This window comes from Haliotis cracherodii, unplaced genomic scaffold (assembly GCF_022045235.1).
Source record: "Haliotis cracherodii isolate W230 unplaced genomic scaffold, xgHalCrac1.p SCAF_8, whole genome shotgun sequence".
Classification (NCBI taxonomy): Eukaryota; Metazoa; Mollusca; class Gastropoda; order Lepetellida; family Haliotidae; genus Haliotis; species Haliotis cracherodii.
The window spans coordinates 28,866,387-28,894,143 of NW_027266341.1; the positions used below are offsets into that span (position 1 = coordinate 28,866,387).

The following is a 27,757-nucleotide window of genomic DNA, read 5'->3' on the forward strand; positions in this document are numbered from 1 at the left end:
TATCTGTTTACATGAAGATTGTGGCCAACATGTTCTAGTTCCAACCCAAGGTGACGGTCATTTCCTGTGATGAAATGTCCGTGTGTCGTTCATCTGTATCGGCCATTAGTTGAATTCGACAGGTGTTGATGACGTCATAATAAGGTGATGACGTCATCATATTATTGTTTTGAGAACGTGCAGTACGTGAACGAATGTGCCGTGTATGTTCTCTGTCACATCCGCTGTGACATCGTATCTCCAATATTTTACCTTGTCTCACGACAGTCGTAGCGCTAAGAATGGCTTTTATAGAACGGGCTCCAGGCAGTCGAAAAGAATTGGGACCTGCTCATTTCTACTATAACTTATTTATTTGCAAAGACGTGTGTATTATCCTTGACATTTAGCCGACATCACTTCGGAAGGTGTGTTCCAAAAAAAAACTCTGCATCCTATCGACAGGTTACGGTCAAATGAACAGCCCAGTTATATCTTGACAACTGTCTTCAGCAATATTTACTGTAGCTGCTTACCACGAAATGCTCGTAATTCCCCGATATCGCATCTATTTTGTATGGAATGCTAGAAGGGACATTGTCGCATTTCGAAAGTGTCAAAATTAATCAAAGGGCGACAACGCGACATTTTGGCCATTTGTCGTAGCGTCCCGTGGTCGGAGTGTCGCATTGTCGTACTTTGAATAAGATTTTTTATTTCAGCAAATGGCGACAATGCGACAACGCAACATATTTTAACCTTGAAAAATGTCCCGTTATTCAAAGCACGACAATGCGACAGATCGCCAAAATGTCGCGTTGTCGATTTGTCGCGTTTTGTTTAATTTTGACACTTTTTGCTTGTTTTTGTAAGGGCGACAATGCGACAACGCGACAATGTCCCTTCTAGTATTCCATAACTTTGTACATGTACGCGCCACTCTCCTTTAGGTTGACTAAAACTCCAAATACACATATCGCAATCAAATATCAAGGGAAGAAGGTCCCAATATATGATGTGGGGTAGGGTGTCAGACTGCCTTTAAAGGAACTAATAACGTATGTGTGTGTAGAGAGAGAGACATTTACGCGTCCATGGATGCGGACATTTGTAGACAGACGTGCTTTATGGACTTATAGAAGCGTCCGTAAAATATACCACATTCTGTGTATGACAAAAAGGATGACTTTCCAGTCAACTGTCCGTTCGTGTCGAGCAATAGTCCAGCAACTCCAGCCTTTGGTGTTTACATGTCACAAGTTTGGAGATACAATCGAGCATGCATTGTCTGCCAAGATTTCAAAGAGCGTCACACGGGAAGTTGTTTTATCAAATTTTACAACATTCAAGGCCTCAGTAAAGCTTTCAAAATGTTTTAACCCTCTTGATGCCGAGGTTTTTTTTCTGGCGCACATTTTCCTAAGATCGGAAAAGTGGATGATATCACAGAACAGGGAATTTCCCACCTTATTCAAAACTGTGAAGCGTATTTGTGTGGGTGATGTATTTTATTCGACTTCAAAGTGTGGATTGTAGAGGAGGAACATATATGTCCCTCTGGCATCCGGTGGTTAAGGTTGACATGTAGAGAACGACCGCCTCCGTGGTCTAGTGGTAGAACGTCCGACCGGAGAGCGGAAGGTCCGGGGTTCGATCCCCGACCGCGTCATACCAAAAGACGTTAAAAGATGGTACTTGTTGATACAGTATACTGTGTCTGAGTGGGGTATTTATGTTAAACTGCGGCATGGTATCTCAGTGAGCTAGCACTATAAATCGACATCAGTCCGGACTAGTACAAGCAGCCACACAAACACACACACCCTATTTCACCTCACCTCACATGCAGAGGACATTTCCAAATTTGATGCATCAGTAACAAAAAGGATGTCCGTTGCAATTCCCTATTTTAACCTTTTTTCCATATATTCCCCGTGTTTTCAGGTGAACAACTGACTTGCCTTTGCATGTGTGACGGTTGCCACCGATAGAGCAGGACAAGCCCACCTTTTCGCGAACACCAGGTATCAGTGAGTGAGTATCGTTTTACGCCGCTTTTAGCAATATCCCTGCAATATCACGGCGGGGGCCATCGGAAATGGGGTTCACACATTTTACCCAAGCTGGGAATCGAACCCGGGTCTTCGGCGTGACGAGCGAACGCTTTACCCACTAGGCTACCCGACCGCCCCACCTGGTATCATCACTATTTGATAGTGATTCATAAACACAAGCTCATGATATACAGTAAACCACGGTTAAAACGAACACGCCTATAACGAACTGACGGATATAACGAACTTACTTTTTGGTACCAACTATTTGCTGTATCTATGCTGTACATATGCTTACTGTAGTCAGAATCGTACAATCGACTCTGCTTTATGCAGAGATTTCTATTGGATATGGAAAGGGTTCTGGCGCTTTAATTATTGTGATATGATGGTGACACTTCGTTGGTTTCTTGTTTTCTCTTTACCTGTCCGCTCGTATATATCTTTTTTAAAGAACTATACTGGCACTTAGTAATCACTTAAAGATTTGATTTTAAAAAACTTTAAAAAATAAAATAAAATAATAATCTCTTAAATATACAACTATAATATTTTAGACATATTATATTTGAAAATCAATAAATTTGCTTTTTAGGCAAATTTACATATCAAACATGGTTATAACACATTTATTCCTTACCCAGTCTTTGTTGAGCCAATATATTTTTTAAACAAAATTACCCAACAACAGAATGTTTTACACAACCTGTTGCAGGAATGAGTGATGGTTAAATAGACATGATCAAATTTAATCAAAGTTCCTTTAATTTCCCCTCCCCTGTATATCATAAACATGTACACACACACACACACACACACAGACACACTCACACACACACACAGACACACACTCTCTCTCTCTCTCTCACACACACACACAGACACACACTCACACACACACAGACACACACTCACACACACACACACACACATTCACGTTTATATGATAAATACACAGTGGCGTACACGCTAGGTATTTCTAAATGCCTACTAAGACTTCATAATTGTGACAAACAAACAAAAAAATAAAAATTCTGCCTAGTACTTTGTGTGTTCTTTACACGAGTTACCATAAAATGTCTACTTTGTTTCATTAACCATCAGCGCCTGTTAAGGATTGGTCTTCAGGAACCTATGCTTGTAACAGGCGACTAACGAGATCGGGTAGACAGGCTCGCCAACATGGATGATGCATGTCACCATATCCCGAAGCTTGATGCTCATGTCAATCACTAGATTGTCTGGTGACAAGTGAGGTGAAATGGGTTTGCGCCGCGTTCAACATTATTGCTCTTATTCCACCGAGGCCAGACAGATGCACATGTGATGTAAGTACAGTAGACCACAGGCATACGAAGCTTTGAAATTTTTTTTTTATAAAATATTGACCCACGTATTCTACGAGGTCTCAATATTTGTGTTTAAAGCTACTATTCCTGTGAGTTTAGGGAGTTGCCTTTTGGTGCATGTGTAGTCTTTTGGCGACCCTGTGTTAACTAGGACTGTCTGGTGTGTTGCAGAAATGATCCAGCTACGTGACTGAGGTCTGTAAATAATCGAGTCTGGACCAGACAATCCAGTGATTGACATGAGCATCGATCCACGCAAATGGGATACGATGACATGCATCAACCAAGTCAGCGAGCCTGACCACCCGATCCCTTCAGTCGCCTCTTACGACAAGCATAGCCGCAATTTACGGCAAGCATGGGTTGCTGAAGCCTTATTCTACCCCGGAACTTACGGGTCAAGGAAATGGGTACCTGGTAGGATGAGGAAATGGGTACCTGGTAGGATGAGGAAATGGGTACCCGGTAGGATGAGGAAATGGATACCCGGTAGGTTGAAGAAATGGGTATCTGGTAGGATGAGGAAATGGGTACCTGGTAGGATGAGGAAATGGGTATCTGGAAGGTTGAAGAAATGGGCACCTGGTAGGATGAGGAAATGGGTACCCGGTAGGATGAGGAAATGGGTACCTGGTAGGATGAGGAAATGGGTACCTGGTAGGATGAGGAAATGGGTATCTGGAAGGTTGAAGAAATGGGCACCTGGTAGGATGAGGAAATGGGTACCCGGTAGGATGAGGAAATGGGTACCTGGTAGGATGAGGAAATGGGTACCTGGTAGGATGAGGAAATGGGTACCCGGTAGGATGAGGAAACGGGTACCTGGTAGGATGAGGAAATGGGTACCTGGTAGGATGAGGAAACGGGTACCTGGTAGGTTGAAGAAATGGGTACCTGGTAGGATGAGGAAATGGGGACCCGGTAGGTTGAGGAAATAGGTACCCGGTAGGTTGAGGAAATGGGTATCTGGTAGGATGAGGAAATGGGTACCTGGTAGGATGAGGAAATGGGTATCTGGTAGGATGAAGAAATGGGTACCTGGTAGGTTGAGGAAATGGGTACCTGGTAGGATGAGGAAATGGGTACCCAGTAGGATGAGGAAATGGGTACCTGGTAGGATGAGGAAATGGGTACCTGGTAGGATGAGGAAATGGGTACCTGGTAGGATGAGGAAATGGGTACCCGGTAGGATGAGGAAATGGGTACCCGGTAGGATGAGGAAATGGGTACCCGGTAGGTTGAGGAAATGGGTACCCGGTAGGTTGAGGAAATGGGTACCTGGTAGGATGAGGAAATGGGTACCTGGTAGGATGAGGAAATGGGTACCTGGTAGGATGAGGAAATGAGTATCTGGAAGGTTGAAGAAATGGGTACCTGGTAGGTTGAGGAAATGGGTATCTGGTAGGTTGAAGAAATGGGTACCTGGTAGGTTGAAGGAATGGGTACCTGGAAGGATGAGGAAATGGGTTTTTGGAGCAATAAAGAAAAAGGCACCCAGTACAATATGGGAGACAGATGAAGCACATGAGTTAAGTCCCAGTGTACAGACAAATGAGATGATACAATACAAAGTGGTCAAATATAATGTTTATTCAGATCTTTTCACATGTAACAGAATTGACTTCTCTCTACCATTTCAGGTAGAGTGTTACCATGACAACCATGTGGGCATCTACCACATCAGGTAGAGATTGAACACAAGATATGGAATGCAGTATTTCACTTATAGAATGCTCTGTACAAAACCCACCTCATCGCCATGGTGATCCCACAGCAACACCTGACATAAATGCAAAATATTTTAACAAAACATTTACAAATTCTTACAATTCCTAACCCTATGCACACCTGTGGAAGCAGTTGGGTTACAATTCTCAGAAGCATTACCACAATAACACTTTTTTGGCGGCCATTCAGTCCAAAAATACATCAAAGGAAATAAAGGTCAACAGAACGCAGCAAAGGTCGAATGTTCTGAATAAAATATTAAATGTTACTTAAAGGTTAATATTAACACATAAACAACATAAACATCAACAAACAACTCTGACATGTCACAATGATCGCCGAGAAAAGACGCCATGCGAAACTAAAAACAATGTGTTCTACAGAACGTCAGTGTTCACACAAGGACACCATCCACTAAAGGACAACATTACCAACAAAGAACACCGGATGGCACTGCAATTTGAACATTCCGAGTTAGATCGACTTATTCCCCAATGTATATCATACAAGCATGCAATGTGCAACATGGTGACCAGGTGTACAATGCATTTATGTATGATAACAAAAGGGCACAAGGAGATGAATGAGTGAGTGAGTATGGTTTTACGCCGCTTTTAGCAATATTCCAGCAATATCATGGCGGGGGACACCAGAAATGGACTTCACACATTGTACCCATGTCGGGAATCGAACCCAGGTCTTCGGCGTGACAAGCTAACACTTTAACCACTAGGCTTCCAAACCGCCCCGCACAAGGAGATGAAGAAATGGGTACCTGGTGGATTAAAAAAAGACACCCATTACCATATGGGAGAAAAACAATCTTATTAAAGTCAGATCTTAGTTCTTGCTACCGCTGAACAAAGATCTGAGGATATCCCATTATGGGTCATGTCAGACCGACCTTGTGCAAACCTTGACAGACCAATGGAATGACTGACAAGAAGTCGACATTAGCCAATCAGGAGGCACCTTTCTTGTGCTTTACGGCACTAATTTCAAATTGGCGACTACGCTTAGAAACATATTTAGACAAATTCTTGATTAAAATTTGAAACCTGAACAAAAGAACATTCTGGAATGGCTAATAGATGGTCGAGATTGTATGGGAACTAAGATCAGATTTTAATGAGATTGGGAGAAAAAGAACGACTACAGATGAATCACATTTCAACTGATGTATTGTTTTACTAAAAGGCCGCCTGTAATTTGTCTTAATATCAGTCAAACATGGTCATCGGGATCAATGTCAACGCAGGTGCCTGCATCTCAGACATGAACAAACAACAGCCTCAACTGGCCATTCAGAGGTTCTGTGGGTGGATGGCACAGTATGATAATGCTTGGCATGAAACTACCACTCAAACAGGATGTGCATCAATGTTCTACATACACACCTGTGTGTTGCCTCAGGTAGAGCACTGTACAGTTCAACCCAGACAGTGTACAGTTGTGTACATCAAGGTTCTACATACACACCTATGTGGTGCCTCAGGTAGAGCACTGTACAGTTCAACCCAGACAGTGTACAGTTGTGTACATCAATGTTCTACACACACACCTGTGTGGTGCCTCAGGTAGAACACTGTACAGTTCAACCCAGACAGAGTACAGTTGTGTACATCAATGTTCTACATACACACCTGTGTGGTGCCTCAGGTAAAGCACTGTACAGTTCAACCCAGACAGAGTACAGTTGTGTACATCAAGGTTCTACATACACACCTGTGTGGTGCCTCAGGTAGAGCACTGTACAGTTCAACCCAGACAGTGTACAGTTGTGTACATCAAGGTTCTACACACACACCTGTGTGGCGCCTCAGGTAGAACACTGTACAGTTCAACCCAGACAGTGTACAGTTGTGTACATCAAGGTTCTACACACACACCTGTGTGGTGCCTCAGGTAGAGCACTGTACAGTTCAACCCAGACAGTGTACAGTTGTGTACATCAAGGTTCTACACACACACCTGTGTGGTGCCTCAGGTAGAGCACTGTACAGTTCAACCCAGACAGTGTACAGTTGTGTACATTAATGTTCTACATACACACCTGTGTGGTGCCTCAGGTAGAGCACTGTACAGTTCAACCCAGACAGTGTACAGTTGTGTACATCAAGGTTCTACACACACACCTGTGTGGTGCCTCAGTTAGAACACTGTACAGTTCAACCCAGACAGTGTACAGTTGTGTACATCAAGGTTCTACACACACACCTGTGTGGTGCCTCAGGTAGAACACTGTACAGTTCAACCCAGACAGTGTACAGTTGTGTACATCAAGGTTCTACACACATACCTGTGTGGTGCCTCAGGTAGAACACTGTACAGTTCAACCCAGACAGTGTACAGTTGTGTACATCAAGGTTCTACACACACACCTGTGTGGTGCCTCAGGTAGAACACTGTACAGTTCAACCCAGACAGTGTACAGTTGTGTACATCAAGGTTCTACACACACACCTGTGTGGTGCCTCAGGTAGAACACTGTACAGTTCAACCCAGACAGTGTACAGTTTTGTACATCAAGGTTCTACACACACACCTGTGTGGTGCCTCAGGTAGAGCACTGTACAGGTCAACCCAGACAGTGTACAGTTGTGTACATCAAGGTTCTACACACACACCTGTGTGGTGCCTCAGGTAGAACACTGTACAGTTCAACCCAGACAGTGTACAGTTGTGTACATCAAGGTTCTACACACACACCTGTGTGGTGCCTCAGGTAGAACACTGTACAGTTCAACCCAGACAGTGTACAGTTGTGTACATCAAGGTTCTACACACATACCTGTGTGGTGCCTCAGGTAGAACACTGTACAGTTCAACCCAGACAGTGTACAGTTGTGTACATCAAGGTTCTACACACACACCTGTGTGGTGCCTCAGGTAGAACACTGTACAGTTCAACCCAGACAGTGTACAGTTGTGTACATCAAGGTTCTACACACATACCTGTGTGGTGCCTCAGGTAGAACACTGTACAGTTCAACCCAGACAGTGTACAGTTGTGTACATCAAGGTTCCGCCTGATCACAATATGGCCTGTTTATATATCCTGGTAATGTACGAGCAGCAACACAAACAATGCAAATAACAAAATTGTGCAATTGTGTTAAGTACACATCATGAATACAAAACAATACACATGTACCATGGATTACAATCACTTTTTTACAGTCCGACTGAATAAAATATCACATAAAAATATAATATATATCTACTGGTTGATAAGAAAGATAAAAATCAGACAAAACCTTCTGTAAAGAAAGTACCAGCTTCAGCATCATATGCTACCGGTAAAGTTTGGTACACTGTACAGTATGATTAGAAAACACATGTTTAGTTATGTACTTCTTTCTAGGATGTTTTTAAACATACTTTCATTTTGTTTTGTTTGGCCTTGTTAAAACATAAATTTCAAGTGTCCTTTTAGTCTATGCCTGTAACCACCTGTCTGACGCCTGATGCGGTTCTGTTGGTCAAGTCACCATGGTCATAGACCATAGAATCTGCATCTTGTAATCATGAAAGACAAGTTTGGGCTCGAAGAGACATTTGGCACAGGCTGGAATCCAAAGAGATGACGCTGTAAATTAAACACTTTTAAGCAAGCACCAGAAACAGCATGGCAGTAGGTGAGTGAGTGAGTTGGGTTTAAAGCCACTTATAACTGTATTCAAGTTATATCGCGGCGCCTTAGACGACTAGGTCACCTGTGGCCCCAATCGCAGTAGGAATTATTTGTACTTTGACATATGACTACCTGTCTTTGAGCATGTCCCTTATGATGTGGAATTTTGCGCTTTGGAAATACCTTATTATTATTAAGAACATGAGGCTGTGACCTGACAGTTTACACAGCACACTCAGCAATGTATTTCCTGTGAGATATGATTGAGCTTACTCATGTTGGCTGATCTTGAATAATATAATTGCTAAAACACATGGTAATTGGAAGGTAACAGGAATGACAATTTGGGATTTGAATTTGATGGTCAGTTTTGTGGACATGATCATCAGGTTGTTCCTGCGATTCAGCCCATCCCCAAGATGCAGCAGGTGCTCTCTCTCACCAGGTCTACTGGCCATCTCTCTTAATATAAATCACTCAACTGACATAAAACTCGAGCTGCAAAACATTTTCAGTTTACTTACTGTTTCCTCTAGTAAAAAATACATAGACACCTGATAAGACTATTTCCACCCAAAAAAATATATATGTACATTGTGAAAAAATCTACAGAAAGATGTAGGAAGAGGATGGTTTTTTTTACGGATATGCCAAATTTTGAATTTGCTGAAAATTGTCGGACAAGTTCAAATGCTGATAGTTACCAGTAGTTTTTCTTTTTTCTTACACTTACAGGTTTCCAACTTCCGATATGATAAAACACAAACGTGTGGCTACAATGAGGGGAAAAGGCAGAAGTTTCAAACTTTAAGAGACAATTCAGAGTACAGCAAGTCTGTGACCCAAGATGGATGTTTACTGACGTGTTTGTAACAATTTTAGCTACATCTCCTAAAGAAAATCACCTTAGCAAAACAACTTTCAAACTGAAGAAAAATGGTTCTTGAAATATCTAAAATAGCATTTTAGACACATTTTTAGTCGTAACTATGCACTTAGCGTAGCTAGAAGTCCCAAACATGCAATTACTGATGCAGCGAAGTCGCGTTCCCACTGATGCGAGTGCATTGTTGGTTGGTTTGTTGTTTAACGCCGCACTCAGCAATATTCCAGCTATATGACGGCGGTCTGTAAATACAATCCAGTGATTAATATCATGAACATGAATCAACGCCATTGGGATCGATGACATGCATCAACCAAGTCAGCGAGCCTGACCACCCGATCCCGTTAGTAGCCTCTGTAGGTTTTCCACATATAAAAAATAAGGCAGCTCCAGTAGATCAAAATGGCCCTGATCATTAAACCTAACAATCAAAGTTTTATTCTTTGATGTTTTTCTGAACATTTCTAGTTCCTTGTTTGAACAAAACAGATTCTAAAAAGTAACAAATTACTTTTTTTTTATCATCGATATTGTCATGGAAACCATCCATCATATGTACCAGCAGTGCCATATTGGCATTCTTGATCTCAGTTTATCTCATGATAAAAACTATTTACAGTCTAACAACAAATGATACCACCCTTTTCCTAGTAAGATTTATGAAATGAAATGAGTTAAAACTATGTCAAACAATTTCAAAAGATGTTTTTAAGATAATGTCTTCCCATTTAAAACTAATTTTCGTATTTTTATGTTCCTCACATCTCAGACAAGCAGTACTGTGCAGTCAGTCTTTCAAAATGTGGAACTCATTACTTTCCTTGAAGAGGTAGAATGTGCCTGATATTTTGGTCGTGATGTTATTAAGTGGCTCTAATCTTGTTATGTCATATGACAAGAGACAGAAGGGAGACGGAGAGACACTCAGCTGTACGAAAGACAAGCAGTGATATGCAGTCATCGTCGGCAACCATCTCAGCTGGGGATAAAACCTATTTAAAGGATAATTAGAATCCAGGCTTGGATCTGTCATCGTGACTGCACGGTAGTAGGGCTATTGCTGTTTCCTGTAGCTTCAAGTACACTGTACAAGTGGGTGATGATACAGCACACATTAATGAACTGTACTTCAACTAGGAACAAACTCAACCAATTCTTGACCCTTAAACTGTTAGCAAATCTGTGACAAGATGAAATTTGCACAATGATCGTCATTGTACTATAAGAGCCTGATTAGCTCCCCTGGAATAAAGGGACTCTTGAGCTAATGAGATGAGAAAATCAGTTGGAAATCAAATTAGTTACAAATCATGGGGAAAACATTGTTTGATAGGCATGACTTTTTTACAAGTTTGACAGATGACAATGCAGGCACAATTCATGGAGAACAACTTCTTTAACTACTGTAATGGTGACATTTCGGTATAGATCCTTATACCGTTGTCAAGCAAGTGTTTAAAGAAGTTGTTATCCATAAATTGTGTCCACTTTGATGAGAAAAACACTTCCCAAAAGTACTGAAATCAAACATTTTGACATGTTTGTGTTTATATAACATAACTGTTTAAAAAAAAGTTTTCCTCATTTGATAAATGTAGAACAATTGGTTGGTTGGAACCTAGCCATACCTTGTCTCATGTAGACAAACATATACAGTGACTGGAATAGCAGTGATGACAGTCCGGGGCAGCTGGCTTGAGCGAGGGGACACACTGAATGGATGTTCGCATTATTTGATGATATGTAGAGTTGTGGGTCTTTGTAATGAATAGTTTTTTATGGGATGTGAACTAAACTAAAATAATCATATTAATTGTAGTGGTGGGACAATACACCAATGCATCGGTGGATCGCGATATTTTACTTCCCGATACAAGTATCGATCTTAGTCGCAGACTAAGTACAATTCGATCCATACCTTAAATGTTTACTTTAATGGCTGTTACACCAACACTAATTAGTAGTGAAAAAGTAATTATTTTTATCCATTGTATCATGTTTGACACTGCCAGGTGTAAATCATCAGGTATTTGACTATCCTGTCTATGAAAAAGATGGCTTACACACCACAGATAAGGGCACAGGCAAGTATCGTGATACGTATCGGATCGCACAGTTTGTGTATTGTCCCAGCTCTAATTAATAGTAGGTCTAGTACTATTCTCTACAAAGAGCTACTCATGGTTTGTGACAAAATTGGAATAATAATGTGACAATATAATTAATATTAATTATGTACAAAATATAAGGACTACTAATAACTATCTACCACATACATATATAGAATATCAATTATAACGCATCTGCTGGCAGCAGTGACTAGATTACAGTGCATATCATAATGAAAAACTACAGAGTTCACAATGAGAACACCAAACATTCATTCCTTATCTCTCCCGGCCCTTAATATCGCAAACGAACTTGGCTCTGTCACAAACCATTTGGAATGAAATGTCCCATCATCTTGAAATCTTGTGACACACTCTTACCAGTCAGAATTTGACTGTCAATCTTCAACCAGTTTCTTTGCTACAAGACTTCTGATTGGTCATCTTGTTTTTGTTGTGTTGTTATTGGACATCTATTAATTGACATTAGTAAGAGGGTGAGCACTCTGATTTATTGATGGTCTTCAAACTGTCAGTGTCACAAATCCAGGATTGGTAGATTTTTTATGTATGAATTACAGCCAAGACCATCATCACACTTCCTTTGAACAAAACATTTCGAACACTTTGATATCACAGTCCTTAAATGATGAGTTCTGATCCTCAAGGAAATCCTGACTGTTTTAAGAGTCTCCGAGCCTGGACACCTGGAAACCTGGAGTCTAGCATAAAAAAACTGGTCTAGCTTGGAAACCTGGAAACCTATAGTCTAGCATAAAAACCTAGAATCTACCAAAGAAACCTGGAGTCTAGCCTGGACACCTGGAGCCTTATATAGCCTGGAATCCTGGAAACCTGGAGCCTAGCCTGGAAACCTGGAGTCTAGCATAACAAACCTTGAATCTACCCTAGAAACCTTGAGTCTAGTCTGGACACCTGGAGCCTAGCCTGGAATCCTGGAGCTTAGCCTGGAAACCTTGAGTCTAGCCTCGAAACCTGGAGTCTAGTCTGGAAACCTGGAGCCTAGCCTGGAAACCTGGAATCTAGCCTGGAAACCTTGCGTCTAGCCTGGAAACCTGGAGTCTAGCATAACAAACCTGGAATCTACCCTAGAAACCTGGAGTCTAGCCTGGACACCTGGAGCCTAGCCTGGAATCCTTGAGTCTAGCCTCGAAACCTGGAGTCTAGTCTGGAAACCTGGAGCCTAGCCTGGAAACCTGGAATCTAGCCTGGAAACCTTGCGTCTAGCCTGGAAACCTGGAGTCTAGCATAACAAACCTGGAATCTACCCTAGAAACCTGGAGTCTAGCCTGGACACCTGGAGCCTAGCCTGGAATCCTTGAGTCTAGCCTCGAAACCTGGAGTCTAGTCTGGAAACCTGGAGCCTAGCCTGGAAACCTGGAATCTAGCCTGGAAACCTGGAATCTAGCCTGGAAACCTGGAGTCTAGCATAGACACCTGGATTCTAGCCTGGAAACCATGATTGTATCAAGTACCAAGTCCAATATATCAAGCATCAGTTGTTAATGAACCAAACTCTGATCCCCGGAAGTAGTAACCATGTCAGTGTTATGATGAACGTGTATGATGAACGTGTATGATGAATGTGTTTGATGAACATGTATGATGAACGTGTGTGTGTGTGTGTGTGCGTGCGTGCGTGCGTTCGTGTGTGTGGGTATGGGTCCAGGAGATCACTATATCTGGAGATGAGTGTGAGGTAATTGAGTGTCAGCTGAAACATTAAGGGGGCCCAGCAAGTGTACCTCGTGACACAATCCACATCACTAGACTTAAGGATGTATACTGGTCAAAACCAAGAATATCATTATTTTTTCTAAGATAGGTATTTTTAAATCTTAATGATCTAATCCAACTGAAAAAGGGAAACAGTTGCTGTGCATTCCATTTGTAAGCTGTTACTTACCACAACACCTTATTCTCACCTTATCACAGAGGCAGGAAGGGACATCACTCACTGTGTAATTTTTTTTTAACCATCATAATTAATCATAATCTTTCTAATAATCCACATTTATGAAGTCTTCGTAGGCATTTAGAAGTACCTAGTGTGTACGCCTCTGTGTACTAATCATATAAACGTGAGTGAGTGAGTGTGTGTTGACTTGTGACCTCCAATGTTCATTGTGTGGTGAGTATAGGTCCTGTGCTGACTTGTGACCTCCAATGTGTTTTGTGTGGTGAGTATAGGTCCTGTGCTGACTTGTGACCTCCAATGTGTATTGTGTGGTGAGTGTAGGTCCTGGACACACTTGTGACGACTTGTGACCTCCAATGTGTATTGTGTGGTGAGTATAGGTCCTGTGCTGACTTGTGACCTCCAATGTGTATTGTGTGGTGAGTATAGGTCCTGTGCAGACTTGTGACCTCCAATGTGTATTGTGTGGTGAGCATAGGTCCTGTGCAGACTTGTGACCTCCAATGTGTATTGTGTGGTGAGTATAGGTCCTGTGCTGACTTGTGACCTCCAATGTGTATTGTGTGGTGAGTATAGGTCCTGTGCTGACTTGTGACCTCCAATGTGTATTGTGTGGTGAGTATAGGTCCTGTGCTGACTTGTGATCTCCAATGTGTATTGTGTGGTGAGTATAGGTCCTGTGCTGACTTGTGACCTCCAGTGTGTATTGTGTGGTGAGTATAGGTTCTGTGCTGACTTGTGACATCCAAAGTGTATTGTGTGGTGAGTATAGGTCCTGTGACCTTCAGTCTGTATTGCGTGGCGACATAAAGTCCTGTGCTGACCCTGATGTGGAATGTAGCAGAACACAACCAGAAAGGACAGTGTGAGGTATGCTGTTAAACATCTGTCACAAAGAGTTTGCTTGTTGCGATAAGAATATTGAACAATCATACATGATTTTCAATTGACTTGCAATTTACCTGACTGCATCCTTTAAAATAATAAGACTTCAAGATTCAGGCACAAGAAGACAAACATATTGATAACAGTAAGAAAATTATATTGCAGAACTGCTTCATCTTTGTTGAATATGGTGAAATCTATGGTGAAAATTATATTGTACAGAACCTTTAATAAATTATTCTAATTGGTCTGGTGGTAAGAAACAGAAAAAAATACCTGATATGTTCCTGTTTGTGGATGCAGCCGACATGACACGAAATGACAGATGCCAGGAAGTATTGGTTACAACAAAAAAGGCCTGGCTTCCACATTAGCATTTACAGTAGTGGCAAAATTCAACATCACATAAACTAAACAGGCAAAAGAAAGTGACCATGAAAACTGAATTTGACCAAAAACTTACAAACATTATAGAAACATTACCGAGTCAAAACAGTCGCCGGAATGCTGGAAAACTCAAAGTTTAGAACACAACTAGGATACCCGTATCAAATACATCACCATCAAATAACCATTTCTTGTCTGTTTCATTTTAGCCACTATCAATCATAGGTGTATACTTTCTTTGCCCGGCAGTTTAACTGATGTAAAATATTCATAAGTAAAAGTAGATAACAAATTATAGCTTCTTCCCTTCCTGTTGTGAATAATAGATATAAACATCTCTGAAAGGAAAATAGTACACAACATCCAGAGAAGCATAACATTCACAGATTCCTTAATCCGTTTGACGATGCAGGGGTATAAATTATGAGTTAAATACAGTCCACAATCCTACCCATCTACAGTCAAACACCATTGTGTCGAAGTTGAAGGGACCGACGTAAATACTTCTAGTTATCCTTGGTTCAATAAAACCGAAAATGGTGAATAAAGATGGAATATGCAGAGACCAAGCTTGTACTTCGAGACAACTGTTAGTTTGACACAACAGTGTTTGACTGTACTTATACATGTAAACTTATTAAAGTGAGTGAGTAACGACTAGCCCTTGACTAGTTGACAAGTAAACAAGCAGACTCGTGTTGTAGAGAAAAGTTATCTGACAATATCTACATGTCTATGAGTAAGATGATCAATGTTCAAATATTCCTGAAGTGAACACATTACACTGCATGCAATAAACATGTTGCTATTTAAAACCGTTCAGGGATTTATCTACCACAGCCAGTAGCCAGTAGCCAGTAGCGGAGGTGGATAGTCAGCCCCAGTGATCCAAGCAAAATAAAAATTAGAATTTAACATTTCCAAATCAAGGTTAAGATAAATGGTTGAACTTCAAAAAGGCTCCATGCATTTCACTGATATATTAAAAAAAGCAGCAAAGTATTTCAATATTTAGTTACCATGGTTATGTTTGATTATTGCATTGAATTCAATGTTAAAATACTTCTGAATTTAGAAAACAAGGACTATTAAAATATTTCTCCTCAATCTGAATGCTTTGGGTGCTTAGTTGGAAATGCAAGATATATCCCTGTTGTTTCATGTTCATTGTGAAAAATATGTACATGTGCTTTATAATAATAATAATTATAATAATAATAGTGGTTGAGAAGCAAATGTCATATTCGCCTCTCCAGAAGGGATGAAGCATATTTATAGCAACTGTAATCACTTACATACAGTGCCACATACAGACATATATATTCATGTAAGCAATGACATACAAAATAAATTTGCCAGCAAATTACATGAATATTTGTTCACAATATGTTCACAAATCACTGATTATAACCCTGGTTGAAATCTCAGATCCCATCTCATTTCTGAAAATGATAGTAAAAATATGTTTGGATTTATTCTTTCTGTGTCTGGTCTCCTGTGAGATTCTCATCATCTACAAATATGGGATTGGTGGCGCCCATGGCGGTATTTCGGTCTGTGTTTTTCAACAGGTTCTCCGTCGCTGGATCGCCTTGATGAGAGGCTTCATTGCACACAGAACTGTTCCGCTTGGCGGCTTTGTCCGACACGCCGTTTGTCTGTGCAGTGTAGCCTGTAACACCTACAACTAAACCATCCCTGTTCTGCTTCATTCTCACATGAATATCTTTCGAATGGACGCCATTGCCATTCGTAACTTGGTGTCCACAGTTTTTGACAATCCTCTGCGAGCTGTTATCAACATAGCCCTGCATTGTGACTGCCTCTTCATTATATACAGCCTTTGGGCGTGGGATTCGTGTGAGGGTGAAGTCTTCGAGCTTTAGGTTCACATGGGGCACCTCAAGAAGGTCAAAGGATTGGGCGTACTTCCTTTTCCAGCACTCCTTGCCACACAGGATGACACCGATAGTGATGAGAATCCCACAAATACAACAAGCCACGATGATCACGATGAGGTCGACCTTGTCCAAACCAGTATCGGGCGGTTCAATCGGGCTGAATGTGGAGGCAGGGGGGTCAATTTCTGTGACCTTCAACCCTGGTAATTTCAGCCATTGGTTGTTGATCATGATCGGAACTTCAAACTGGCGTTGTCGGAACTGAGCGAAAAGCTTGTTGCGAAGAGCCAGGTAGGGCACCTGCATGAGACCTACATGAATTATCACTGAGCCACACTGTGGATCATACAGTTTGATCTGCTTCTTTGTCACATTGAGGTTGATCACCAGCACGTTCTCCAGGGAGCCCACGAACTCGGCCATCACTAAGGAATTGTTGAGGATTAAGAAGCAATCAACATCAAATGTCAGTTCAAAATAGCAGTCCTTGAGATTAGAAGTTGGGGTTGTTGTTTTTATGGTGGTAGTGGCCAGCTTCGCAGATGGGATGATGGAACTGGAGTACATCGGTGCGCTAGATGTCGAGGAAACAGTTTGGGAAGGCATGACAAATGTTGATGTAGTTTGTTGAGACCAGGGTACAGTTGTTGAAGACGGAGCAACAGATTCATGACTTATCTCCCCTGATGTGCTGACAATTGGTCTCTCAGTTGTCTCCCCTACTGTGCTTGAACTACTGGAGACTTGAAGGTCACTGGTGTATTCTTGTGACTGTGAAGTGACTGAAGTGAACAGTCCTGGTTGTCTTGTAGCAGATGGTTCAACAGACAAAACTCCAGACACAGCCACTGATGTTGACACAGACTCTGACACTGACACAGACTCTGTGGTTGGATCAGTAAAGACAGACACAGATTCCTGTATAATCTGGGACGTCTGTATTCTGGATAAAGCACCAGTAACAGCAGACGACTCAGTTGTCATCACCGGCATCTGACTTCCTGCTTCTGTCTCTGAAGCCCGCACAATGTTTGAAGAAGCATCCGGACCCTGAACCTCTGTTTGGGTGGATAGGTACACAGGTGGTGTCACAACCTCAGAACTAGATGCTGGTATCACAGAACTGGTCGGAGAGAGCAAGGGGATGGGCTGACTGGAGACAGTGTCTGTTTGACTGGAAGCCTGTATCTGGGTGACTGATTCACGATCCAGAAACCTACCCCAGCCTGACGACATGTCCCCAGTCACTGTGGACAGTTCTTGCGTACTGAGTACGGCTTGATGTATTTGAGACAAAACTGACGTCTGCTCTGGTGTAGCAGACGGAATCACTGCAACCATACTCGGTTGGAAGGAGGATTGTAAGCTCTGGAACACAGATTCGGTCGACATTGGCGTTAATAATGGTGTAATGTTTGGTGTAACATTCAGAGGATTTGAAGAAGATATTGACTGAGAGCTAGATACAACATGATTAAAACGTTCTGGCTGCACAGTGGTTAACATCTGTTCAGTGTAAGAACTTAGCATGAGCTGTTCTTCTGTTGAGAAAGGTCTGGTCTGAGTGACCTTGTCACTGATATGATGGGAAGGAGAAGACTGTGACACAATTGTTGATATATCCTGAAGCAGTGGCGTTGATGATGCAACACCATCAACGAATGATGTAACTGGAAAAACACTCACATGACTTGAATCCTGGATCATCTGTGACATTTCCGTCCTTTGCACGGATGATGAAAATATTGATAATGAGTCATGACTAGGAAGTATATTTTGTTGTGTATACGTGTAATCTGAGGTCACAGAGTCTGATACTGGTATCCCATAATCCCGTGGGGTCAGAGAAGAGGTGAGCACGCTCCTCTCCGGAGGGCCGGATGTTTGAGACGCAGGCAGGGCTGATGTGCTGGCTACCAGTTGTGGATTAAAGGATCTGCTGGCTTGATTTGTTAGGCTGGTGTTCTCCAGAGTTGTCTGTGAGGTGTTAACGTTTACCGATGCTGACAGTATTTGCTCATTGGCTCCGCAAACTGCGCACAGAAAGCAAACAACATAATCAGTTAACAGTATTTGCAAGATCTTTACTGTTTTCTTTACCAAGCTTTTTCAAAAGGGAAACATGCTGACACAAATGTGACTTTCGGAGATGTTAGTATTTGTCTCTCGGAAAAGCTGTTACAAACTCATTGAAAAGAAACATGGTGATGAAAGTGACAATTTGATTCCATAACACCCAATGTATATCACATGGGAACAATTTATACTACACATTTGCTAAGAAGCAAAATAGTTCTTTAAGCCAAATTTGTGGTCCTTAGCAAATGTTGAGTAGTATCGGCCCAAGTTGATTTTTAATCATTTTCTTTCTTGAAACACGAAAGAGTGTAGCAAATAATACGCAAAAAAATATTTTAAAATTATGTATCTTACGTACAATGAATCTCAATGTTTAAGATTTTATTTATAGTCTAATCCCCTGACTAAAGTGTGGGGATGACAAAAGGCCTGTCGGCTGCTGATGAGTCAAACAAAACACTAAACAGACAAATGAACAAATCACTCCAACACACTTTCAAACAGAGGATAAATGGATAGCTGCACCTTGTGTGTGTTAGAGTCACCAGCGGGCTGTAGGTATTGACAGAGTTACAGAAATCATGTCCCAGTAGACACTTAACAATTGTGAAAAAGGGTTAGGATGATCAGTTTTTAACCTCTGCTCACATTACTCTGCACAGCAAGACGTTACCACCAGCCCGGGTTAGCTCTACACTTCCTCAAGACTTTTTACACCATAGGATTGATTTGTACTTCAAAGCGTTTCAGCTAGAGCTTGCAGAAAATAAATAATGAAATAACTTTGCTGTTTAACAGTGCACTCAGCTATAGACAGTAGACTGTTAATAATTGAGTCTGGCCCAGACAATCAAGTGATTGATATTCTTATCAACGGTCTATGCCATTGGGTAATATGACATCAACCAAGTCCCCCCATCCATTTTGTCACCTGCTCTTATGACCAGCATAGGTTGCTGGGGAAATGTTCTGACCCGGAATCCCAACAGGAAGAACTAATATGAACTGGCCGTTAGGAGTGTGAATCTCATTATCTTAAATATGAAGTGTGGATTCGATGGGGTGAGTGAATGAGTGAGTATGATTTTACACCACTTTTAGCAATATTCCAGCAATTTCACGACACCAGGAATGGGCAGATTCGATGGGAACAATGTATGCCCAGCATGGACTATTGATGAAAGACTCCTCATTTGGAAGAGCAACATTTTGCTGTGACCAACACATTTTGCTGTGTTTGACACAATTTGTTGTGTCCAACATTTTGCTGTTATTGACACATTTTGCTGTGATCGACACAATTTGCTGTGACTGGCACATTTTGCTTTGATTGTCACATTTTGCTGTGATCGACACAATTTGCTGAGACTGGCACATTTTGCTTTGATTGACACATTTTGCTGTAATCGACACAATTTGCTGAGACTGGCACATTTTGCTTTGATTGTCATATTTTGCTGTGTCCAACAATTTGCTGTGACTGACACATTTTGCTGTCATTGACACAATTTGTTGTGTCCAACATTTTGCTGTTATTGACAAATTTGCTGTGACTGGCAACATTTTGCTGTGATTGTCACATTTTGCTGTGTCCAACAATTTGCTGTGATTGACATGTTTTGCTGATTGACACATTTTTCTGTGTCCAACATTTTGCTATGACCAACACATCTTGCTGTGATTGTCACATTTTGTTGTGACCAACACATTTTGCTGTGTCCAACATTTTACTGTGATTGACACAATTTGTTGTGTCCAACATTTTCCTGTTATTGACACATTTTGATGTGACTGGCACATTTTGCTGTGTCCAACAATTTGCTGTGACTGACACATTTTGCTGTAATCGACACAATTTGCTGAGACTGACACATTTTGCTGTGATTGACACATTTTGCTGTGTCCAACATTTTGCTGTGATTGACACAATTTGCTGTGACTGACACATTTTTCTGTGATTGACACATTTTTCTGTGATTGACACAGATTGCTGTGACTGACACATTTTTCTGTGTCCAACATTTTGCTGTGACCAATACATTTTGCTGTGACCAATACATTTTGCTGTGATTGTCACATTTTGCTGTGTCCAACATTTCGTTGGGACTGACACATTTTGCTGTGATTGATACATTTTGCTATGACCAGCTTTCCCATCCTCTATAAATTCTACCCCACCTCCCCACCCCTATAATGAATTACCAGGGTGCTGTTGTACAAACCAAACCTTAGCGCTACGACTGTCGTAAGTCTATGTTAAGGTTTGGGAGTTACGATCACCTCAGTGCTAACATCACTTTGTAAAGCGCCACCCAGTCCCTAAGAGTAATATTAAAAGTACTTACTTACAGTGAGTCTTATATTCTGTTTTACCAAACAGTTGTTGAAAAATGCCACGTAGCCTTAAGCTAACCAATGAGTGTTAAATGAGATTGGGGGCGGTCGGGTAGCCTAGTGGTTAAAGCGTTCGCTCATCACGCCGAAGACCCGGGTTTGAATCCTGACATGGGTACAATATGTGAAGCCCATTTCTGGTGTCCCCTGCCGTGATATTGCTGGAATATTGCTAAAAGCGGCGTAAAACCAAACTCACTCACTTACTCACTCACTAAATGAGATTGCTTCTTCCATAAACTTTCCAACACCGATCTGTCTTCACCGTTGCCTCCCGCAAGTTGGGAAGATCAGTGTCTATAGACGGTTAAACTACTTCATCAAATAAAGATATATTCTGTATTCTCCATCCAGACTCTCACGAAGGCCAGACTCACCACAAGATGAATAATTTGTGAACCTTATTTTGTAAGTGTCAATATTTACAAGATGAATTCAGTCCCCTGGCTAATTTGAAATAGAATTATGTCTTCAAATTTGGCCAATATCACAAGGCCCAGACACTATGTCGGCTTCACTTCAATTTGACATCTTTAATTCAGTGACAGCTGACATATACTGAGCATGCTCAACATCTCCTAAAGGTCCACAATACATTACACTTTAATTGAATTAATCCTGTATCAGTTTGACTGGATGACTTCTTCGGCTGCAGCCTTCTTAAAGTCTCTGAACTGAGAACCTCACAGCGTGATGGGGAAGAGTGACAATGAAGATACACACAGCTTCAGGGAAGGTTATTCAATTGATCCTCAATCTTCAAACCCCACAGCAGCATCCATTGTGTTTGCTTCCCCCTTGACTCTCGTCACCCACGAGAGAAGCAAGTACCATCGCTCGTGTGTTTGGAGGCGATGTGGAGACATAAAATCGCTGAAATCGCTCATTGAATAGAAATTGAGAAGAATCCAATGACAGCTCAGTAAAAGCAGTTGTAATCAATTTTAAATCTATGACTTTTTACCAGGTGACAGATGAGATGTTTATTCCTTCAAATTTGGCACAAATTGCAATATAAATCCTGCTACAATCAAATCAACTGGTGTACGAGGAAAAGATTAAATATTGAAATCTTGAAGGTTCAGTAATGGCTGTTACGCCAACATATTGGTCCAGCAACCCATACATTACACCTTATTCAAACCGCTTTCCTGGATGTTGCCTCATGCAAAATAAATGTTCTTTTTCCAGCTGTCAAATATCAGTCATATTGATTTCATTTGTCAACATTTATCAATCGATGCAATCATCAAAACAGAACAGGCTCATTAATCGCTTCCTAAAACAGCCATCTTAATATAGTGTCTCCCCTAACATATTGATTGGACGCATGCAAGCTGCACAATAAACTACCTTCCTCACAACTTTATAAAAACAAACATAACATCACAGCTCACTACAATCTCTAACAAAACAGGATAATGTCACACTCACTACGTATTTTCCCCACTAACATCTGATGACAAACTTTCTGGGAACCCAAGTCTCTAATAAAACGTTTTAATTAGAATATCAGCTCCCAGCATGAAAGATTTTTTTATGAAAGCCAAAAGCACTGGAATAATTACACCCAATTCCGGGCATCATCTAAAGTCTTGTATTCATTTGCATGTAATAAAAGTTTTGTTCAAGTAGCACCCTGCACGAAGTATGTGAAATGGGAGATATCCATTATCTTCTTAAAAATGCTATTGATGTCACAAGTAATATTGATAAATGTTTAAAACTGTTTGCAGACACAATTCTGAAAGTGTGTTTTCAAATTCGCAATCAAAGAGAGATCTCCTAAGGGCATTAATATGTTCCAGGAGGCATCACAGTCTTGGAGAAGTTCTGCCTTCCTAAATGTCATGGCACCGTGAACATGTACTGTCCACACTTGCAAATCAATACGGCAAAGAAATCCTTAACGTTATTTATTACTTTTAAGATCTTTACAGCCTCATTTACTTAGACTCAATTATTCTTTCTGCATATCATCAGTGTTTTAAATTATCAATATTGTTGCTGATCTAATGTGCTACTTTATTTAAGAATGTTTTTGGTGTTGTTTCTATTTAAAATATGAATAAACAACCTAAAGAGGTTACATTTTCTGTGCAATTTTTGTGGCAATTTTAGTCTTTGGCAAGGTTTGTTTGTTGTTTAATGCCGCACTCAGCAATATTCCAGCTATGTGATGGTGGTCTGTAAATAATCGTGTCTGGACCAGACAATCCAGTGATTGACATGAGCATATCAAACCTGGGTTAGAACATTCCCAGCACTCTACACAAGATATAAGTGTACCTTGGGGCTGTGGTCTTGAGGACAGACCAGCACACGGGAAGCAACGGATGAAATATCTTCCTGCCTGAGGGAGTAAGTTTGGGTTAACACTGTTTTGAACAGCTTTTCAGTTATATCACAGGGTGTCCATTACACTTGCATCAAAAAGCAGAGGTGAAAAGTCCAAGGACCCTAACTGGGGATAATGTTCAGTTTTGACAATTGATGGAGAATAATCTTAAAAATGTTAATCGTAAAATTGGGATTTTCATAAAAGACTATTTATAGAGTGAGTGAGTGAGTGATTGAGTGAGTGAGTGATTGAGTGATTGAGTGAGTGAGTGAGTGAGTGAGTATGGTTTTACGCTGCTTTTAGCAATATTCCAGCAATATCACGGCGGGGGACACCACAAATGGGCTTCACACGTTGTACTCATGTCAGGAATCGAACCCGGGTGTGATGAGCGAACGCTTTAATCACTAGGCTACCCGACAGCCCACTATTTATAGAAGATTACATGCTACCTGCTGATGGAACAACACAACATGCAATAAACTTCTCATGGACCTACTCTTCCCCAAGCGTCATCAGTCGCCTGTTCAGTGTTTATATCCTCTCATCACATGCACCAGCAACATGTGTCATTTTACAAATAACTAAGTCCCATTTCTGATTTCACTTAACCATGTTACAAGAGGGAATTGTATTGTGGGAATAGGAACAGAAAGAAATGTATATTTCATTTGTTGTTAAAAAATGTAAAGTACATCCTCGGTAAACACAACACAATTCAAATTTTTTTCTAAATATTTACTATCAATCTTCTAGTAGTAGTAGTAGTTGGTTGGTTGGTTTCTTGTTTAACGCCGCACTCAACAATATTCCAGCTATATGACAGCCGTCTGTAATTATCGAGTCGGGACCAGACAATCTAGTGATTGATGTCATGAGCACCAATCAACGCAACTGGGATACGATGACATGCATCAACCAAGTCAGTGAGTCTGACCCCCCAGATCCTGTAAGTCGCCGCTTACGACAAGCATAGTTGCTGTTTACGGCAAGCAAGGGTTGCTGAAGACCTATTCTACCCCCGATCTTCACAGGTAGTGTGTCAGATCATGTAACTAACCCATGCAATTCACTTGATACACAACCATCATACAGGGTGGAGTGAGGACATCCCTCCATGCCGATCCTGTTAGTCGCCTTTTACGACAAGCATAGTTGCTTTTTACGGCAAGCATGTGTTGCTGAAGACCTATTCTACCCCCGATCTTCACAGGTAGTGTGTCAGATCATGTAACTAACCCATGCAATTCACTTGATACACAACCATCATACAGGGTGAAGTGAGGACATCCCTCCATGCCGATCCCGTTAGTCGCCTTTTACGACAAGCATAGTTGCTTTTTACGGCAAGCATGGGTTGCTGAAGACCCCGGAATCTTCACGGAATCTTCACGAGGTAGTACTAGTAGTAGTAGTAGTAGTAGTAGTAGTAGTAAAATTATAACATGCTATCAATTATTATCAGTATCATTAATACCGTTAATTATAACAATGATAATAAATTATATATAAAAAAGTGTCCGGAAAAAAGTAATTTAGAATCAATGTTTATTGAACCTCATTAATAGTGTTAAAACTATTCCTTTTAAAATTAAACATCAAATACACTTGAAGTATTTGTTTTAAAAACAGAAACAATAAAAAAGTAACAATCTCTGAATTTCAGTAATAAGCTGTCAGAACCTTTGTTCATGTTAGTAACCACTCAGAACTCAATTCTTTTATTTACACTCCATGAAAATTGTTACACATAGGAATAAACAGTTCTATATTCCTTAATACACCTGTATACACCTGTCAGGTTAAGATCATACACTGTGTTTATTGTGGTCCTCCCTGTGAGTGAGTGAGTGAGTGAGTGAGTGAGTGAGTGAGTGAGTTGGGTTTAACGCGGCTTTTAACAGTATTCCAGTTATATCGCGGCGTGTCAGCTTAATGTGGGAGGAAAGCCTGAAGTGATGCAGGTCTCAGACGTTTACCACTTCAGTCGGGTCGAACCGGGATTCGAACCCACAATCATAGGTTTCAGGCGTGCCTAAGGGACGGAACTCTGCACAGCGAATTGCGGCGCATTAGACGACTGGGCCACCCGTGCCCCTCCCAACACATCCTGTGACTTCATTAAACACTGTTTTGTCTACGGTGGTGACCAATACACATGTTTACCTTCCTAGAGACAAAACGAAATGGAGGTCAGACTGCAGTCCGCCAAAATATATCTGGCAAGACAAATTATTCATTTTATTAATTAAACATTTATACAGAAACTGCATAAATTCTGCAGATAATAAACTGCCAGGCAAGAGTAAGTATACATTTGAAAATTTGATTTGGAATTTTTTTTACAAACATTATCAAAACATTATATTTGGCTGAAAACAATCACCAAAACATTGCAAATACATCATCATCAAATATTTAGCCACCATCAAACATGGGTGCATACTTTCTTTTGCCTGGCAGTTTAATTCAAAAGAGTCCGCCTTTTTTAGATAGAAAGACTTTTAAAAGATTAGGATTAACATGCCTATGTAGGAGCAGTTTGAACACTCAGAAACCAATACACCCAACCAAGCACTGAAACCGGCAATCAGCAGTTTGAACACTCAGAAACCAATACACCCAACCAAGCACTGATACCAGCAATCAGCAGTTTCAACACTCAGATACCAATACACCCAACCAAGCACTGATACCGGCAATCAGCAGTTTCAACACTCAGATACCAATACACCCAACCAAGCACTGATACTGGCAATCAGCAGTTTCAATACTCAGAAACCAATACACCTAACTATGTATGCAGCATGCACCAGCAGGACACAGATGAAACTTTGTCCAACTAAGAATAAAGATATCCAAATTACCATTATCAAATTCCATATATTACTCTACAAAATCTCTAAGTGTTTCATCTTTCTTTAAAGCCAAAGAAAAATAATAGTTTTCAGTTGCACCGAGCAGTAGACTGAAGTAATTGATTGGTCATTCATTATGGAGAAGCGAAGAGACTATCTGTCTGTGATGTTTGTAGTTTTGATTAAGTCCACACTAGATATTGCCCTAATCTGACAATACAAACATAAGGATAGCGCCATGTTGGCACAAACAATATCCATGCTATCCAAATCTCCCCCGAGCAAACATCTCTAACTGGTACAGAGTAACAATGCAATAGACAGAGGTAGGCACCATGTCACCGTGTTGGTATGTCACAGCTCCAAGTTGGGTGGTGTTGGGTGGAGTTAGTTTGGGGGACACATTAAAGTAAGGAAATTCTGTCACTGCATATTAAATATTAAGGAATCACTGTTAGCCTGGAAGGTTTTTGTTTTGTTGTTTGTTTGTTATTGCACTTAGCAATATTCTAGCTGTATGACAGCAGTCTGTAAATAATTGAGTCTGGACCAGACAATCCAGTGATTGATATCCTGAGCATCGCAATACACAATTGGGATACGATGACATGCATTAACCAAATCAGCGAGCGTGACCACTCGATCCTGTTAGTCACCTCTAACGACAAGCATAGTCGCCTTTTACAGTAAGCATGGGTTGCTGAAGACCTATTCTACCCCAGATCTTCATGGGTCTGACCCAGAATCTGACTGTGTCATGTCATATCGGAAATATTATTTAATCATACTCTAGTAGTGTGCATGGTTACAAGTGTCATGACTGCTTTCCAATTATGTTTCAATTTCAATCCAACATCTTTATACTTGTTTAGTAAAGAATCTATTTATTTATGGCATAGTTATTGTAATATTCCTCAAAATAGAGATGTATTCAATATAGTGCTAATATTTATCTTTCGGATTCCCTTTAAGGAAACAATTTCCAGTTTAAAAGCTGGAGTGTTGGTACTTTGGAATGGGGTTATATCATACAGACATTTCAAATACTTGATTCTGTTTCCCAATAAGTTGCAAATTCAGTCAACGCAAAATGTGCTTTGTTCAAGTTCTCTTAGACTAACATTTAATCCCAGTAATAGCATTTTCTCATTTGAAAATATATATCTACTAAATAAAAAGTAAAATTTAAATAGAGCCCAGAACAATGTTTGATTTCTGGAGGCAATGTAGACTTT

General features: G+C 40.7%; 1 protein-coding gene across 3 annotated transcripts in view; it reads right to left on the reverse strand.

The window, feature by feature from the left end:
- Positions 1 to 14,763: 14,763 nt before the first annotated feature.
- The window catches only part of LOC139450476 (uncharacterized), a 67,793-nt gene continuing 54,799 nt past the window's right edge, over positions 14,764 to 27,757 (reverse strand). For all 3 annotated transcript variants that reach the window (XM_071232187.1, XM_071232186.1, XM_071232185.1), the window contains exon 3: positions 14,764 to 18,883. In XM_071232187.1, the coding sequence (XP_071088288.1) occupies positions 16,422 to 18,883 (2,462 nt within the window). In that variant the 3' untranslated portion in view covers positions 14,764 to 16,421. The remainder of the gene's footprint in view (positions 18,884 to 27,757) is intronic.